Raw genomic sequence first — 19,004 nt, 5'->3', positions numbered from 1 at the left:
TTGGAAGGACATATTTGATGACCTACAGAAAAATATGACTTAAAGTTCAATCTCATATGGCTATATCAGAGGAGTTATTAAGAAGAAATAATTTGTTCAATAAATTGTTTATGGAGAAAGAAAAGCTGTAGAAATTAAGGTCAGGGTGCAGTATTTGAGGGACTACTATAATAGAATGAAGTCCCATAAAATGACCCCCCCCCCTCCCAAAAACAAAAATTGAAGAGAACAATGTTGGTGTCAAAAATAGTAAATTTTTACAACCATAATTCAAACATATCCATTCTACCACCTGTACAATCTAACTGGGAAAGCTGTGTTCTGCATAAATTAAGAGCTCATAACCTATTAGTAATTTGTACCAGTACAAATACTGAGGACCATTTTATAGCTAAGTTGTCTAGGGATGATATTAATTGGGTGATTTCTTGTATAAGAAATGTTTTTAGAGAAAGTGAGGGGGAGAGTTGTCAGTGCACAAATTGTTGAAGAATGAGTGCTAGGAATATGATGCAGTTTGTTTGAATGGGCATGACCCAATGGGAAGGTGTTCTTTGATGATTATATTTATGTTTTTTTAATTGGTAGGCTATTGTATGTTTTCTTCATTTTTTTTAATTCTTTAATTGATTCCTTTAATTACTGGTGTATGTTGTTTTCTTTTTTTCTTCTGTTCTTTGTGAACATAGCTGTGTAGAGATTTTTGTGTCAAATAGACACACAAATATTCATACATATGAGAATCTCAGATTTAGTTCAGAAATAGGAAATTTTGATCTATGTTTGTTGAATTATGATCTGGGGCCAAAGTTATCATAAGTGTATCATACAGCTGAGTTAAGATTTTTGAATTTTTACCAGTGTAGACTTCTACATGCATCCCAGATTTCTGCCTCAGTTTTCCAGAAAACACCAAATGTTGATGCAGCTTTACTGAATTTTGAGAAGAGTATAAAAAAAGGAAGGTAAAGCTTTAGTTTCATCACAAGCTGTCAAAATAAATATTACTGTATACAGCAAGATTCTCATGACTGCAAATTGTTTCTTTGTCATTATTAAAGAAACATATTCATTTTTTAGCTTTCTAAAATCCTCCTTCAACAAAACTAAACATGCATAAAGTGGGCAGGGTTTAGAAGCTGATGGAAATGTTGGGGTTGGGCAATATGAAAGAATAATGACATAAAAACAATATGCAATCATCACAATCTATCTATATACAGTAATTCAAAAAAAAACTCACAAAAATATCCTCCCTTTGAACTTTTAACACCACAGAGGCTTGCCCTTGACTAACCACAATTCCTGGCAAAAATATGGTTGTAATGATGAAACATCATGACATTACAAACAAAGCTTAACCAATCAGCAAAAAGTACATCATAAACATCAGCTAACAATTCAACCAATCAGAATACAGACCTCCCCCTACTGCCAGCAGGGCTGATGGACTAATATGCTTTGCTCTATAGGTAATATTATCTGTGGGCAAAATTGGGCATTTGTTTTGTTCAGAAACAGCTGGCTAGTTTAAACTCAAAAGTGAAAGTGAACCATCTTGGACATTAACATTAATGCATGTGTGAGTTTCTTAATTATCTTTCAACTTCCTACTATAGAAAAATTAGCAGTGATAATTGGAATTGGTATTTGAAATATAAATTCATTCATATTATACAACCCCAACTTTTCCCTTGGCTTCAAAACCCTACCCACTTTATACATTTTTAGTTTACCTCATGGAGGAGGGTCAACCAGAAATGGATGCACTTCTTGAATTAGCATTTCTATGTGCTATATTATGGAAACTATGCTGTTTTGCAGCATAGTTTCCACTTTAGATGGCTTGTGATGAAAATAAACAATTACCAAAAGCAAATCTAAAGGTATTACTTTTGGTAAAATTCTAGACAAGCTACTTCTTGCTATCTTGGAAAAGAGAAGTACCTGTCTCTATTCCTTCTGTCTCGAGAGACAGAAGGAATAGCTTTACTTAATCCTTCACATAACTTAATCCCAATATATGAAGTTCTAAATATCTATAAATATATTGGTTAAGTTTAGAAAAAAAAACTGATATGGCTTAAAATTCTACTCAAATAAACTGAATTTTCAAACTAAAGCAAGGGATAAAAAAGACTGAGGTAAAATTCTATTTAATTGACTTCTTGCTATCTCAGAAAGGGTTTAGGTTAGGAAATTGAAACTTTCAGGGATGGGTCTACAGGCTAAAGTGTGCCAGGAAGGTATTTTAAAGTACCCACCTCTACTCCTTCTCCCTCTAGAGGGCCCTGAAATTTGCCTACATGACAGGTCTATACCTATTGAAATTTTGACAAAACAATATTTTACCTTAATTTTCAGTTACTAGTTGCTTTTTCTCTGCCTTTAGTTCTGAAAATGCAATTCCTGTTAGGCTATTTGAGTAAAATTTTGAGCCATATCAATGGTTTTTTTTTTCAAAATTTAGGAAATGTATTTGCATAGCCTATAATAAAACCTTATAAAATGGTATTGAGCAAAGTTATGAAGCTGAAAACAATTTTGTTGTACTTCAATTAAGCAGAAGATCTATTTTGCAAGGTTTCGCTTTTATAACACATATATTTTTAAAGGTGATCAGAGGTCATGGCCCTCTAGAGGGAGAAGGAGTGGAGGTAGCTGCTTCAAAATACCTTCCCAGGACACAGTTTAGTCTGTAGACTCATCCCTGAAAGTTTTGTTTTCCTAACCTAAACCCTTTCTGAGATAGCAAGAAGTCAATTAACTAGAATTTTACCAAAACTGAAAACTAAGGTATAATGCTAGGATTAACATAGTAGGCTAGCTTATAATAATAATATTTATTACCCACAAATATACAAAAGCATAAACAGTGGAGTACAGAGAAAAAATTAATAAACAAAGCAAAAACAAAAGTACATGTAGCTCAACAATGGCAATACCATCCCAGAGTAGCAATACCAGCAATACCATCCCAGAGTAGCCTATGTTTTTGACCCTAGATTTTCATTTCCTAAGATTTCATATTTCTAACCTAACCCCATTCCAAGGTTATCAAAAAGTAGCTTGTCTAGAATTATACTTTGGGCTGTAAATTGTAAATAGAAAACAGCCTACAAGCCATTGTTAGCCCCAGATCGTGTATAATGGTAAACATGTGAATCTTTAGAGTTCAGGTTTCCATACTCACTAATGACTAGGCCTATAATGTGCTCTGTAGGCCCTATTTGGGTTGTTTTAGTAGCAAACTCTATGGAAGCAATAGGCTATTCTAAATTTAATTTCAAATCAGATAAGCTATTCCTGTATCAGATAAGCTATTCCTGTGGTTAGAGTGTTAATCATAGATGGATTGTTTCTTATAGCCTACTAGATTATTCCAGAGGAATAGACTGCAGACACAGTAGCCTGGCCTATATTGGCCTACCTGAATTAAAATTTTAGCATATTCAAAAGGATGTGTAGCTGCTGTGAATAATCCTCTTTCCAAAAAAGCTCGCAAAGCTGCATCATCGTTTCTACTATTATTGTTGTTATTGCTCATCTTCTCCTGTATTTTTATGGTTTTTCTTTGTTTTCTTCTTTTCTGCCGATAATTAATCACAACAACAGCGCTGATGATGCATCATGTGGTGCGTTTCTTTACTTGTCCGATTATTAATCTGATTAATCCAAGCGTTTCTTTAGACACATATGACGTCAGAGGTTAGTCGGATTATCCCCACAAACGCTCAAGATTACTTGTCCGTGGGCTGGCACTTTATAACCCCCAAATAAAAAGATTATTTGAGGATTGTGACGTCAATGCTATATATTTTTTTAAATGGATAAACATGTGAAATCGTTAAGTCTAGAGAAAAGACAAGGAAACTGTAAATAATAGAAATAATCTTAGCTTTTCAGTGACCTGTAAGTAAAATTATGCATATTCCTTAGTATCTAAAGGGTTTTTGGTGTTCTAGGCCTGTCTTGCATAGGCTAAGCTTCATAAGGAGTCAGAAGAAAAGTTTTTTTGTTATTAAAAAGGTTGATTCTTAGGGAGGCAGCTATCACATTGGTGAGTTAGTCAAATGTTATTATATCAAACAGGCCTAGTTTGTAAACCATCGTATAATTTTTAGTTGAAAAAAATTTAGAATGATTAGGCCAATACCTATAGCCTTTTATATAGTCTATATTTGTTGAGATTGCTATTTAAACTGGATTTTTAAGATAAAGTAGGGGTAAAATTTTACTTTAGCTACTTTTGGCTATCTTTGAAAGAGGTTAGGCTATGAAAATGAAACTTTCAGGGATGTGTCTACAGGCTAAAGTATGTCCCAGGAAGGTATTTTGAAGTACCTACTTCTACTTCTTTTCCCTCTAAAGGGTCCTGAAATTTTTGGGTGCCTTATTTTTTGGTTATCAGTTTCTTTTTCCCTGGCCTTAGTTCTTAAATATTCTGGCCTTAGGCAACTCCTGTTGATTGAGCAGAACTTTAAGCCATAACACTGTTTTTTTTCTAATTCTAGAAATAATCTTTTATGCCACCTCATTATAGGTTAAATATATGGCTTATATTATTTATTCCCCATGAATTTTTGTTTTATTTGATTTCATTGATGTCAGTTGCTTTCTGTTAAAAATACATATATTTTTTTAAATCAAGCTTCTTCTTTTGTGAAAAAATTTGAACTGTTTCTTTTTATATATTGTATAAAATGTAAAGGAATACCTGGCCCTTCATTTCACAATTCAACTGAAAGTATTGGAGGCATCTTACATCAAAATTCATTTGACACATTTTAATGGTTTTTTTTAGATGACATAGGTCACCATTAAGGTTTTGCATTTACTTTGCTAAAAATTGTCTTAAAAAGTGCCAAGTTTAGAGAGTTATGTTAATATTTTTCTTGCTGATGAGTATAATTGTTTTTAAAATTCCTTCTGTTTAAAGCATTTTAGAGAGATTCTGAGCCAACCATGGGTATATTGTTGTTACAAATGATTTTTCTCAAATGGGCTTGTGGAAAACAAGTAGAACATATAATTTCACTTTTTTATTATTTCAAGACCAGAATATCACAAAACTAAGCATTAATATTGCTGATTGTACCTTAAGTAAATACAATCCCTGATGGAGTTTTGTTGATACCTGTTTAAAAATTTATTTGTCTTAATGAAATACATATTGTTTGTGGGACAGCAATGAGCAACTATGACTTGAGTTGTTTTTTTTTTCAATATTTTCTTTTTTCCAAATAATTTTTGTTCTCTGGTGACATTTGTGTTCCTTCCTAAGTGGCTGGCACTCTAGGTTGAGAATCCTTTATCCAAAGGGCACATGTTTAATTTCTGGCATTAGCAGTTTATTTGGTTTGGGATGAAGGTCAGTGATGTAACTCTGTAAGTTCAGCCAGAATTGGCCCAAACTTAACAGGTTACCTAGAGAAATCTGGGGTCAGTAAGCAGGAAGGACATGCAAAAGCATAGGATGACTGGCCCCTAGCTTCCTATTGCACTTCCTGTCTAAAGGATTACCTGGTCCTTTACTAGGCTTCTGAGTTAGCCATAGGAGCTTTCTTTTAAACCCATTAAATATAAGTACAAAGGAAGAAATGCCAGTAAGGTGGTCCTCCCTTTTCAATGAATTTTTGATGTACAGACAACAGTGTAGGTCATAAGAATTGGCTGGTGAATGTTTTGCAAGGTTTAAAAATTTAGGGCAATTGCTCAGGTTGAAAACTGAGCACAAAAGTAAAATTTTGTGAATGGTTTTTCTTTGTGAATGTTATATTTATGTCATGTCCAGAATAATCTTCATTGTTTTGTTTTAATTTCCATGGCTCTAGGACTTTAGTGTATAAAAACCTACTTATGTCCATCCATTTTCTTTTAAACAGAGAGGAGTTCTATGTTTCCTAGCTTCAATAAATTTATATGCAATTTTGAGACCAGGGTTACAAAGTAGGTCAAAACTTGCAAGTGGAACTATGATATGACTAATTAATTTGTAAGATATGTATATCAATTTAAAGATTTAAAAAATTATGTAGAAAACAAACAAGACAAATAAATAAAAGTATCCCTTTACAACCATTTAATTAAGTGTAACAAATGTAGATCATCCCTAAGATTGAAATGAACAAAGCTTCAATTATGAATCTGTTTTCTTTAAACAGACTGAAGGGGCAAACCTCCAAGCTATGACAAATTCAATCTCACTTTTGATCTCTTTCCTTTTCAATAGGAACTTTCTTTGTATTTTTTTCAACCAAGTAAAAACAGTAGGGACATGATCAGGTATAAGTGACCTTCCACTAAGCCTACATACCCAGGGGAAAAATGTGCAGCTACACTAATAATTGGTAATTTTTTTGTTGTTCATATGTTTGATTTACAAATAAAGTGAACATACTCCTTGATGCCTTTTTATGTTTTTTACATACATAATAAGTGCTTCAAGTACAAGTTTTTGAGCTCTTGAAAATGACCAAAGTATACTCAAATAGTTTTTGGGTATAAAAAAGCTTAAAACATTGGTCTCAAACTTACTGTTTCATTATTAATCCATTTTTACATGTTGTATAATCTATGAGCACTGATTTTCCACAATTAAGTTGGATTAATAAATTTTACAATATTATGCTGTATTTCTTCTTCTTTGATGCCAAATTTTCAATTAAGGTATGTGTTTTTGGTCATTTTTGACAAAATAATGTATGTTTTTCACTGCCAAAATTTGTTAGGTTAAGTAAGGTCAAAAAGTGCTTAAACTTGAACTAGCAAAATAAGCAATTATTATATTTGTAAAGAACATACAAAAAGGCATCAAGTGGTATATTCACTTTATTTGTAAATCAAAATATGAACAACAAGAAATTCACCCCTAACATGCCTAATTTGCAAATATATAGCCCAAATTATATATTTCCAATGTTTTCTGCCACCTTTTACTTGTTTTTCCAGTTCTTATTTTGCCACAGTTGCCTCAATTAACAGGTACTAGGGTTGAGGGATAGATTGGCAGAATCAATAGAAAATATGTAATTTCAGCTTCCATATTAGAAGGGTTGGGGCTAAAGTAGAGCAGGGCTGCATGTAGAAAGCTATAATTATTATGTAAATTACAAAGAATCATCTTTTTTTAACAGGTTTTCTTCTATAGGTCTACAGGTCCTTCTCTTGGCTTATACCACATCAAGCATTATATAACCAGAGAAGAATAAGTAGCAAAAAGCTATATATACATAAGCACATGTTATTTAACAATGACTTCTCTAGTGCTTAACTCTGACCCCTTAGTAATATTAACAAGAAATGAGGGTAAAACTGGTGCAAACAGTATTACTGGCTTTCATATAAAGTGAATGTACCACTTGATGCCTTTTTTATGCTCTTTACAAATATAATAATTGCTTCTACTGCAAATTCAGATTTAAGCACTTTTTCACCTCTTGACCTCTTCAAAATGACCTATAAATGGGGTCATTACAAATCTGTAATAGTTTAGAAACAAATTTGGGCTATATATTTGCACATCGGGGGTGGGGGTATAGCATAGCATATATTATATATGTTAACTAACCATTGCTGTTTTTTTTTAATGTGTTTATGCACATCAAATTTTAATGAGAAGAGAAATCACCAGTGCAACAGCACACACATAAAAAAAAATTCCAGCAATGGTTAGTTTACATATTTAATATATGCTATTATTTACCCCCACCCCCTGATGTGCAAATATATAGCCCAAATTTGTTTCTAAACTATTACAGATTTGTAATGATCCCATATATAGTTCATTTTTAAGAGGTCAAAAAGTGCTTAAATCTGAATTTGCAGTAGAAGCAATTATTATATTTGTAAACAGCATTAAAAAAGGCATCAAGTGGTATATTCACTCTATATGAAAGCCAGTAATACTGTTTGTACCAGTTTTACCCAATGGTAAAACTGGTACAAACATATATAGGTAACAGAAAAAGTGAAATTTAGTGTAAATGACAATCTGGAACTGGATACTGGCTCAAGGTGGCCAAAAACAGGGCTATATAATTGGAGTTTTTTAGTGAAAACACACTTCCCTGGCTAATTTAAGACTTTGAATTAATTAACCTACCAAAATGTTCCTATCCTATGCAATTGAAATAGTTTTCCCTTCTCAGAGCATTAAGACAATTTATCACAATAAAAAATATCCAAAGCATCTTGAATGGAATGACTTAAAAAGGCAAATGACAACCACAATTTGAAATCTTACAATTAAACTTCTGGCCACACAAATTGTATTAGGCTAACCAGCTCTGAAATAATTGCTGAAGGTGTACTTGCCTGTAAAATTAGAAACAGGCCCGAAGTCCCAGCCTCTTCCTTGTCAGAACTTCACATAGCATTAAAGCAATAATTACACGTGACCAATGTTGTTATTCCCGCAATTAATCTTGCCGTTTTCAGTGACACGTGGCCAGACAAGTATTTGTTGCTATCTTTTAGGGGTTAAACCTCGATTAGTAAAAATCCCATTGGACAAGTAAAGAAACGCACCCATGGCCAAGTTACATATCATATACTGGGTTGGACCCTTGTTATGCGTTCCTATTTCTGATTAAATAAAAACTGTTTTTTCAACTGAAAGTAAGTAGCGACATTAAAACTTAAAACGAACAGAAATTACTTCGTATATGAAAGGGGCTGCTTCCTCATCAACGCCCTGCTCTTTACGCTAAAGTTTGACTCTTTCTCTCAACTTTTCTTTTAAAACAGTAAAAAACGTTTTTGAATCAATGCATGTTTTGATTTTGGCTCTCCACAGAGAAATAATTAAAACGAAATTTGCATATTTTTTTTTTTGGCTAAATGGCTTTCTCATAATTTTTATCGAATGATTTTGAGAAAAAAAGAGCGGGGGAGGAAGCCTAGTTGCCCTCCAATTTTTTTGTTAATAAAAAAGGCAACTAGAACTTCTAATTTTCTACGAATCTTTTTATTAGTAAAAGATATACGAAACTTATAAACTAGCTTACGTAAAGAATTTTTTATTCTCATGTTTTTATTACACATATGAGAGGGTTCGCTCCTTCGTCAGTACCTCTCTCTTTACACTAAATCTTAAATTTTGGCCCAATTCATTAAGAATGACCCCTGAATCACAAAAGCCGTAGAATAAATAGTTGATATTACTAAAAATACTTTAGCGTAAAGAGTGAGGTATTAGGAGGAGTTGAGCCCCACATATGGGTAATAATTTCTGTTCGTTTTAAGTTTTAATGCTGCTCCTTGCTTCCATCTGAAAAAATTTTTTTTATATTTATTTTTTCATTGTTTTTTTTTTTAATAATGCTAATAAATCCTGCGCTCCCTTCATGGAAATTTTCTTCCCCCATGAAAAATTCCTCGATGGAAAGTTCCCCCAGTATATCCCCCTCTTTTCAACCCCTCCCCCCAACCAAAAAATCCTCCTGAAAACACCTGTACACTTCCCAATAACCATTACTATATGTAAGCACTGGTCAAAATTTGTAACTTGTAGCCCCTCCCACAGGGACTGTGGAGGAGTAAGTCGTCCCCAAAGACATAGTTATAAGGTTTTTCGACTACGCTAAATAAAATGGCTATCTCAGAATTTTGATCCGTTGACTCTGGGAAAATAATTAGCGTGGGAGGGGGCCTAGGTGCCCTCCAATTTTTTTGGTCACTTAAAAAGGGCACTAGAACTTTTCATTTCCGTTAGAATGGGCCCTCTCACAACATTCTAGGACAACTGGGTCGATACGATCACCCCTGGGAAATAGAAAAAAAAAATAAATAAACACGCATCCGTGATCTGCCTTCTGGCAAAAAAATCAAAATTCCACATTTTTGTAGATAGGAGCTTGAAACTTCTACAGTAGGGTTCTCTGATACACTGAATCTGATGGTGTAATTTTCGTTAACATTCTATGAATTTTAGGGGGTGTTTTCCCCTATTTTCTAAAATAACACAAATTTTCTCAGGCTCGTAACTTTTGGTGCGTAAGACTAAACTTGATGAAACTTATATATTTAAAATCAGCATTAAAATGCAATTCTTTTTATGTAGCTATTGGTATCAAAATTCCATTTTTTTAGAGTTTTGGTTTCTATTGAGCCGGGTCGCTCCTTACTACAGTTCGTTACCACGAACTGTTTGATAATTTTTTTTCTTTCTTATCTAGCGATTCTTTTGGCTATGATATTTCAAGAAATGGCCAGAGCACGAAAATTGAGAGGTACAGGAGATAAATTTACTTTTTGCTCTTGTGGGGGGCAAATATATCATTTTTCAGTCGTTTCGACGAAAATATCAAAAAATGACATTTTCAATGAAAATAGATAGATTAAAAGTAGTTTTTTTTAAATCCTCCATTGATACCCCAGTAATTGCACTAGTCAAACTTGAGTAAAAAAAAAGTTTGTCAAATAATAGGGGACAAAGTGGGGATATAAACGGACAATGACAAAATTCTAAATAGAAACAGAAAAAATTATATTAACCACTACTAAAAAGAATTCGCAGATTGGTGGATAAATGAAAAATGTTGTTTTAGGAAAATGCAGGGGTTTGGAAATATTTTTTTATTCTTTTTACATTGACACAAAAACGGTATTGTATTTTTTTATTCTGGGGGAGAATTTCTGCCAGGGGATAATAAATACACCAAAAGAAAGATAATTTTTAAGATCTAGGGGGTATTTGCACTTGTTTCCCAGTGGTGCCCATATGTTCAGCATACAGTCAAAATAAAATAGTTACATTGAAAAAAATCTTAGTGAAAAATGACTAAGACCAGTGATTCCAAAACTCTAAGGAATGTTGTTTGGTGAAGCAGGTAAAGTATAATTCTAGTGATTTTTGGTGGATTTATTGATTTTTATTTCATGATTTTTGTGATTTATTTTAACTTGGCGACAACCACGTTATAAGTGTATATGTCTAAATAGCATTAATAGGAAAGGTAGAAAGAATCGTTCAATTCTTTTTGCTATTCAATTTTTCTTGATTCTGGAATTTTTCCCTTTCTTAAGAAAATTAATCTACATAAGTTATTTTAAATTTTTTTAATTTTAGTTTTTTGTTCCTCCTTGGACAAAAACTGGATTCTTGTTAACAGATTTTTTGTTCTTAATATAATTGTAAAATTGTAAAAACTACACGGAAAGCTTTCAAATACCGACGGTATTCGTATTTCTCCGCACTATCGTCTTGTCAATTATTTTCAGTCGTGAGTGATTTTTCTCCTATATATTTGTTTGTTATTTTATCTTTTTTGTTACCCCGCATTTTTTATGATTGTAAAGAGTGAGTAAAAATTTGATAATTTTGGTTTTAGGTCAACTTTGCCAAATGTAACCAAATTGTAATTTGCTCAGTTTGGTGAGCTGGACATTTTTTTTAACCGTAAATTTTCAAATTTATCGGTTAGTGAAGATTTAAAGCATTTTCCTGAAAAAAAACAATTAATAATGGAAGGTTAGAGCAGGAAGGTTACTAAAATTGCAAGTGGCAGCCCTCATAATTTGTAATTTGCCTCTGTTGAATTCCATTACCTTAACATTCCTCTAATAAAATAGTTTTCTCTTATTTCCATTCGCTAATTAGCTTTGGATTTCTGCCGAACGTCAAAATGAAAATGGAGCACGGAAAAGAGTGTATTATACGCAAGTGCCCTATATTCTAACGTTACAAGTATGGTCGGGTATCCCACTTCCTTCTGCTTATAAATGATGACGTTAGTGTGTTCTAAAAATTCAAGAAACTGAGGATAGACGAGCACAAGTCTGAAAGGTACGATAATATTATTTCAGCTGGACGTCTGTATTACATAAATTTTGTCTGTGCAACGGAGTTTAAGTCATAAAGTGTATTTCAAATTTGGCATTTTCCTTATTACTTGAACATGCTTATCTGGTATACCTTCAAAGGATAAGACCTTTAATATTTTTTTTGCATATGCCAGCTAATGATCTATAAAACTGAGAATGAAATGATTCAGACCCACGGTGAGCAATTAATATGAGCGTAAAAATTCAGTCAGCGAATGCCTCCTTTTCCTAAAATTAATGAAAAAAAAATTACGAAAAAGAAAATTTTCAAAAACAAATAAAGGCCCTAAGGGCTGGGAAGGATGTTATCAATTTCAAAACCATAGTTGTTTCACATTTGTACTAGTTTTAACAACAAAGCTCTTTTAAAGTTTTGATCGGAAACATTTGTGACAAATGGGACTTTAGTTATTTGACCATTGGACTGTTTTAAACAAAATGACTATCTCAAAATTTGAATCAAATGTTTTTGGGGAAAAGAGGGCGTTGATGGAGGAAGTTAGTTGCCTTCCAATTATTTTTGACGCGTAAAAAGGGCACGAGAGCTTCTGGTATCCAATTTTGCAGATTAAGAATCAAATATACCCTTTTTTTAATTAAAAACCTTATGTGTTATTAATTGGAATTTTGAATAAGTGACAGTCCTTGCTCTGGGGGCTGTTGGGGGTTTGTCAACCCCTGAGTTATAATTATTTGACTTTTAGACTATTTTGAACAGAATGGCTGTCTCAAAATTCTGATCGGATGCATCTCGGTGACGAACGACTTAAAAGGGGGGAAGGCGGGTTTATGCTTCAATCACTTTTGACTCTAAAAAAGTGAACTAAATTTTTAACTGTCAAAACCAAATGAGCCCCTTCCAAAGTTTATACAGCCACCACTTCCACACGAACCTTAGATGCTAATAATAGACAACTAGCATAGCTTATAGCCCTTGCCCCAGGGGATGGGATGGAGTGTCAACACTGGAGGCGTATATATTTTCACTTTGGACTATTTTGAACAACATGGTTATTTTAAAATTTTGATCAAATCCATTGGGGGAAAATGGTCCAAGAGAGGAGAGGGGGCTGGTAGCCATCTGACAACTTTTAACCCTTAAAAAGAGAACTTCAACTTTTAATTTCTAATTAAATGAGCCTCCTTCAAACTTTATACAACCACCTTTTCCGTAAGAAAAAACCTCATATGTTAGCAATTGGTACCTAGCACAACTTATTGCCCTTGTCCCAGGGACTAGGGGGTAACTAACCCCAGACGCACAGTTATTTTACTTTCAGACTATTCTGAATAAAATGGCTATCTAAAAATTTTGATTAAATCCATTTTGTGGAAAAAGTAAAAAGGAGGAGAGGGGTAGATAGTCGTCCGGTCACTTTTGACTCTTAGAAGAGAACTTCCACTTTTAATTTCTAATTAAAGAAGCATCTTCCAAACTTTATACAACCACCTCTTCCATAGGAAAAACTCATATGCAAACAATGGGCATCTGGCATAACTTATAGCCCTTGCCCCAGGGGCTAGGGGCTAGCCAACCCCGAAGGCATAGTTTTTTACCTTCGGACTATTTTGAGCAAAATGGGTATCACAAAATTTAGATTGGATCCATTTTTGAGGGAAGGGTTTAAGGAGGGGCTCCGGTTGCCCTCCGATTACTTTTTACTCTCAAAAGGAAACTAGAACTTTCAAATGCCAATGAAATGAGCCTCTTCTAAAGTTTATATGACCAGCCTTTCCATAAAATCCTTACATACCAGGGGAATATCTTACAACCCACGCCTCATACTCTGGAGGGTTATTTCAACCAGGAGGCATAATTATATGATCTTTGGACTGTTCGTAACAAAATCGTTCTATAAAAATTTCGATTGGGTGCATTTGGGGAATGGGGCGTGGTGGGAGAGTTGCTGTTCGATCTCTTTCGACTTCCAGTCAAATGAGTTTCTTCCAAAGTCAATACAACTACCTCTATTGTAAATACCGTATATGTATTCGGGTCAAAACTTTCCCCCAGGGCTCTAGGGGTTCGCATCATCCCCAGAGGCACTACTGTGTAATCATTGGACCTTTTTTGACAGAATAGCTATCTTAAAATTTGGATCGGATGCAATTGGGGAAAAGAGGGCGTGGGGGGGGGGGGGCTGGTCAACGTGCGAATACTTTTAACTATACAAAAATAAATTATACTTTTCAATTTCCGATCAAAAGAGCTTCCTCCAAAAATAATACGACCACCCTATCAATAAGAAATTTATATGCCCCAAGGTATAGCTGACAATCCTGACTCCTGGGCTCTGGAGGGTTTGGTTAACCCCAGAGGCACTGTTATATAATCTTAAAAGTATTTTGAACAAAATGAATATCTCAAAACTATGCTTAGATTCATTAGGGGGAAAAGACGATGATGGTGGCTAATTGCCTTCCGATCATTTTGGACTCTAAAATTGAGAACCAGAACTTTCAATTTCCAACCAGAAGACCCTCCTCCATGGTTTATGCAGCCACCTCTTCAATATAAACCTTATATGTCCCTGGGGTATAACTTACAAGACTTGCCCCCTGGCCACTTGGGGGTTTTGTCAGATTCCGGAGTTTTTGTTATCTGATTTTTGAACTACTCTGGACGAAATTGCTACCTCACAATTTTCACTGGGTGCATTTAGGAAAGATGGGATGCGGGGGAAAGGGTTAGTTGCCCATCGCTCACTTTTGGCTCCTAAAGAAAGCTTTATAGCTTACGATTCTAATCAAATGAGCCCCCTTCAAAGTTATACAACCACTTCTTCCATATGAAGTGCCTCTGAGAAAAACAATAGTAAAACAATGAAGCCTTTTGATCTTTACCCTAGGCAACGGAGAATAATACACTATTATTCTCTTAATCTAAAATTTTCAGCAACATCTCATAAAATTGAAACATCACTTTTTGGGTAATTTACAGTAATCTAAATGTTTCACATTTAATTTTTTTTCAAATAGATATTCTTTTATTTTTTAGATGACATATTCTTTAAGAATATTTGTCCCTGTTAATTTAAAATAAAAACTGTCTATTTAAGGTTATTATGTATAATTTATTTTTCATAGCTATCAATATACTCATAGGAAGGCGTCAGAAGTAAGCTTAAAATTATTTCTTAAACAGTTACAATTCACTTTACATTCACATTTAGCTAAACTTTCAGAAAGGCCATCTAAGGATGAAGCCATAAAACGGAATGGTGGGTTCCATTTACAGTTACTGTTTTGTGAAATGATATAATACACCCCGCTGAATCAAAAATACTGTTATTAGCTAATAATTCTTTAAGAAATAAATAAGAGTCATATTTTGAGAGATTATGCTTACAATTGGAGTAAGTTAAGAAATTTTAAAGTTTTTATTATATTCTGTGTGATTAAACCCATGGATATTACCAGTCATATGGTCGTGACCTAAATAAAAAATTTTATCTACTATTTCTTTTTCACAAATATAACAGCTTTTATTCGTTTTATTATTCCTACTACGGTTGATCATAAAATCTAGCGACAGTATGCATGTGAAATGGGCACTGTTTGCTTGTAATTTTGAGTTTCAGTATAAGATTATTCTAAACGAAAAAGAATTTATATTTCCAAGGAATACTGCTATGAACATTGGGAAAAAAAAAAGTTAATTATGATCGCAAGACAGATTAGTTACGAAAAACTTTGAAATAAACGCCAGAAACATTTTTCTGTAATAAAAAAGAATATATTGACACGCTGCATGCTTATCCAGACTTAGTCTAAATGAAAGTTGATTAGAGATTAACTCCTAACCTCCTTCCTCCATACCTCTTTTGATTCTTATTTGAATAATAGTGGAGAGTTAGACAACTTATGCATTGAAAGTTGATTATCTTAGGCTCCTACCAATAAGGGTTTTCTGCGTCGTAATTATTACAGTGATGCATACAGAGAGTACTTCTGGATTAAAGTCTGGCACGATTTTGTTTTTTACTTCACTTTTGTATACTGCAGACAGACATTGAAAATGATAAATAGACACGCTTTACTAGTAGGAACATCAGTAAGGAACGTCTGAAGATCAAGTGCTTCATCTAACTTTTGAAGATCTACGGCCTGATGAAGATCTGCAATCCTTCAAAATAGCGACAAAGAAAAAGAAATCTGAGTCTGAATTTCGTATCAGAGTGATTTATTACAATCATGGATATTTTTCTAATTTTATTCTCAAAACATATAATTTATTAGTAAATAAATAGAATATCCGTTATTATAATAAATGCTTAGCCGTAAATCATATGTGCCAAGGAAACTTAAGAGAAATTAAATAAATTATTCACTTTCTTTAGGATGAATATCTCAATAAAAATTCAAATTCAAATTCCTTACCTCGTTAATTATAAGGTGTCCTTTGATTTTAATAACATAGTCCTATCGGTGAGAAAAATGTCTTTCACAGGTTACTTTTTAATGTTTACCCACATTAATTTCGTGGTTCTTTTACCATTCAGACTAAACCTTACTTATTTAGTTATTTGGCTACCATTTAATGTTCTCTATTTGTAAAGTGAGTAAGCAGAAAAATAATAATTTAAGTGATACCAATAGTTGAATTTGAAAAAGGAAGAGAGAGTTGATCAAACAGATTCTATATACCAGTTCTTCATTATAACCAACTGAAATAGAGATAAATTTGGATTACAGTCTAATAAAACTGCAATTTGTGACCTTGCCTTTTTAATAACAAGATGAATATAGCAACCCCTATGTAAAATTTCAACTTCGTATTGAAATTTTTTAGCCCTTCTTGTGTCGTTGCATAATGCTAGATAGCACTGGAGTTACTCTTTTTCATGATAATCCGGACTTGCTAATGTACACTGTACACAGAGTCCGATAAAACCCTAGGCCTACAAAAGAAAAGATTCAATGAGAAAACATATCCGGCGATTTTACAATTTGTATGTATTGCTCTAACTATGTTGGTTACTTTTCATTTACTTTGTTAAGATTAAGGTAAAGTTTCTTCATGGGTAATTTTTAGATATAATTTTCTATTGTTTAGTTTGTCACAAGCTGTTTAAACTGGAAACAGTGGTAAAATTCTAGTTTAGTGACTTCTTGCTATCTCGGAAAGGGGTTAGGTAAGGAAAAATTAAACTTTTAGGGATCGGTCTACAGGCTAAAGTATGGGTCAATGTTGGTATTACTGAGCAATTGCTTGGGGTCATGAAACTATTGTTAATAGACGCATTTCGACGTTTGAACATCTTTTCTCTCTTGCAAAACTACCGTAAACTCACCATTATGGAGTTCTTATATATTTGCACATTAGGGGGGGGGGGGGGTTAAAGCATAGCATATATTAAATACAGCAATGGTTAATTTACATATTTAATATATGTTATGCTTTACCCCACCCCCTTAATGTTCCAATATATAGCCCAAATTTGTTTCTAAAGTATTACAGATTTGTGATTTCAAATATCTGATCAACAATAACAGAAATGATTGCAATTCTATATGTATAAATAGCCTACAAGAATATTTGGGCTGGAATAACTCCATAATGGTGAGTTTGTGGTAGTTTTGCAAGAGAAAAAAGATGTTCAAAAAGTCAAAATGCATCTATTAACAATAGTTTCATGACCCCAGAACAATTGTTCCAGTAATACCAACATTGACCAAAGTTTATCCTGGGAATTTATTTTGAAGTACCTACCTCTGCTCCCTCTCCCTCTAGACAGTCCTGACCTATGATGACCTTTAAAAATATGTGTGTTATAAGAGTGAAACCTTGCTAAATAGATCTTCTGCTTGAATGAAGTACAACAAAATTGTTTTCAGCCTCACAACTTTGCTCAATCCCAATTTATAAGGTTTTAAAGATAGGCTTATGCAAATACATTTCCTAAATTTTGAAAAAAATGGTAAAAGTCTAGTTGATTGACTCTTGGCTATCTCTGAAAGAGGTTAGGTTAGGAAAATGAAACTTTCAGGTATAAGTCTTAAGGCTAAAGTATGTCCCTGGATAATATTTTGAAGCACCCAGCTCTACTCCTTCTCTCTTTAGAGGGCCTTGACCTTTGATGACCTTTAAAAATATGTGTGTTATAAAAGTGAAACTTTGCAAAATAGATCTTCTGCTTAATTGAAGTACAACAAAATTGTTTTCAGCTTCATAACTTTGCTCAATTCCATTTTACAAGGTTTTAAAGATAGGCTATGCAAATAGCCTACATTTCCTAATTTTTTGAAAAAAAAAAACACATTGACATGGCTCAAAATTTTACTCAAATAACAGGAATTGCATTTTCAGAACCAAAGGCAGAGAATAGGCACCTGGTAACTGAAAATTAAGGTAAAATGTTGTTTGTCAAAATTTCAATATGTGTAGACCTGTCATCTAGGCAAATTTCAGGGCCCTCTAGAGAGAGGAGTGGAGGCGTGTACTTAAAATATCTACCTGGGATGTACTCTAGCCTGTAGACCCATCCCTGAAAGTTTCATTTTCCTAACCTAGCCCCTTTTCAAGATAGCAAGAAGTCACTAAACTAGAATTTTACCTAGTTTTGTTGTACTTTATTCAAACAGAAGATCTATTTTGTAAGGTTTCACTTTTATAACACATATTTTAAAGGTCATCAAAGGCCAGGACCCTCTAGAGGGAGAGGTAGTGGAGGTAGGTGGGCTACTTCAAAAAACCTTCCTGGGACATACTTTAGCCTGTAGACCCATCCCTGAAAGTTTCATTTTCCTAACCTAAGGACAAAAAAACAGGATAGGCCTAGTCTATAATAAATATAGAATACAAATCTTGCCCTGCTGCCTGCAGGGCTCATGGACTAATATGCTTTACCCTGTAAATAATGTTACCTGTAAGCAAGCCCACTTTATGTATTTTTAGTTTGTCCCATGGAGTTGGAGGGTCAACCAGAAATGGATACACTTCTCTAATAATGACAAAGGAACAATATGCAATCATCAGGATCTTGCTATATGCAGCAATATGCATTTTAGACAGCTTGTGACAAAACTAAACATTTACTCAAGTCTATTAATTTTTCATAGCTCAATTTGTACATCACTGATTGTGCCTTATTCACTGTTTCACAATTCCTCCAGGACATTACTATGAAACTAGCCTATACAGCTTAAATTTTGAAGTTCAATTCACAAGTTATCAT

The 19,004-nt window shown here is 33.6% G+C and overlaps 2 protein-coding genes across 2 annotated transcripts in view; one reads left to right on the top strand and one right to left on the bottom strand.

The window, feature by feature from the left end:
- Nucleotides 1-3,623, bottom strand: part of LOC136025104 (mitochondrial carrier homolog 2-like) — a 99,703-nt gene extending 96,080 nt beyond the window's left edge. Inside the window, exon 1 of the mRNA XM_065700833.1 lies at nucleotides 3,431-3,623. Coding sequence (XP_065556905.1) covers nucleotides 3,431-3,547 — 117 coding nt within the window. The 5' untranslated portion in view covers nucleotides 3,548-3,623. The remainder of the gene's footprint in view (nucleotides 1-3,430) is intronic.
- A 13,125-nt stretch (nucleotides 3,624-16,748) lies between these two features.
- The window catches only part of LOC136025105 (uncharacterized), a 107,668-nt gene continuing 105,412 nt past the window's right edge, over nucleotides 16,749-19,004 (top strand). Inside the window, exon 1 of the mRNA XM_065700835.1 lies at nucleotides 16,749-16,833. The gene's annotated coding sequence lies outside the window, so the exon portion shown is untranslated. The remainder of the gene's footprint in view (nucleotides 16,834-19,004) is intronic.

Source organism: Artemia franciscana, chromosome 3, assembly GCF_032884065.1.
Source record: "Artemia franciscana chromosome 3, ASM3288406v1, whole genome shotgun sequence".
NCBI lineage: Eukaryota > Metazoa > Arthropoda > Branchiopoda > Anostraca > Artemiidae > Artemia > Artemia franciscana.
Note: the sequence above shows the minus strand (reverse complement) of the source record. Positions and strands in the feature narration are given on the sequence as shown.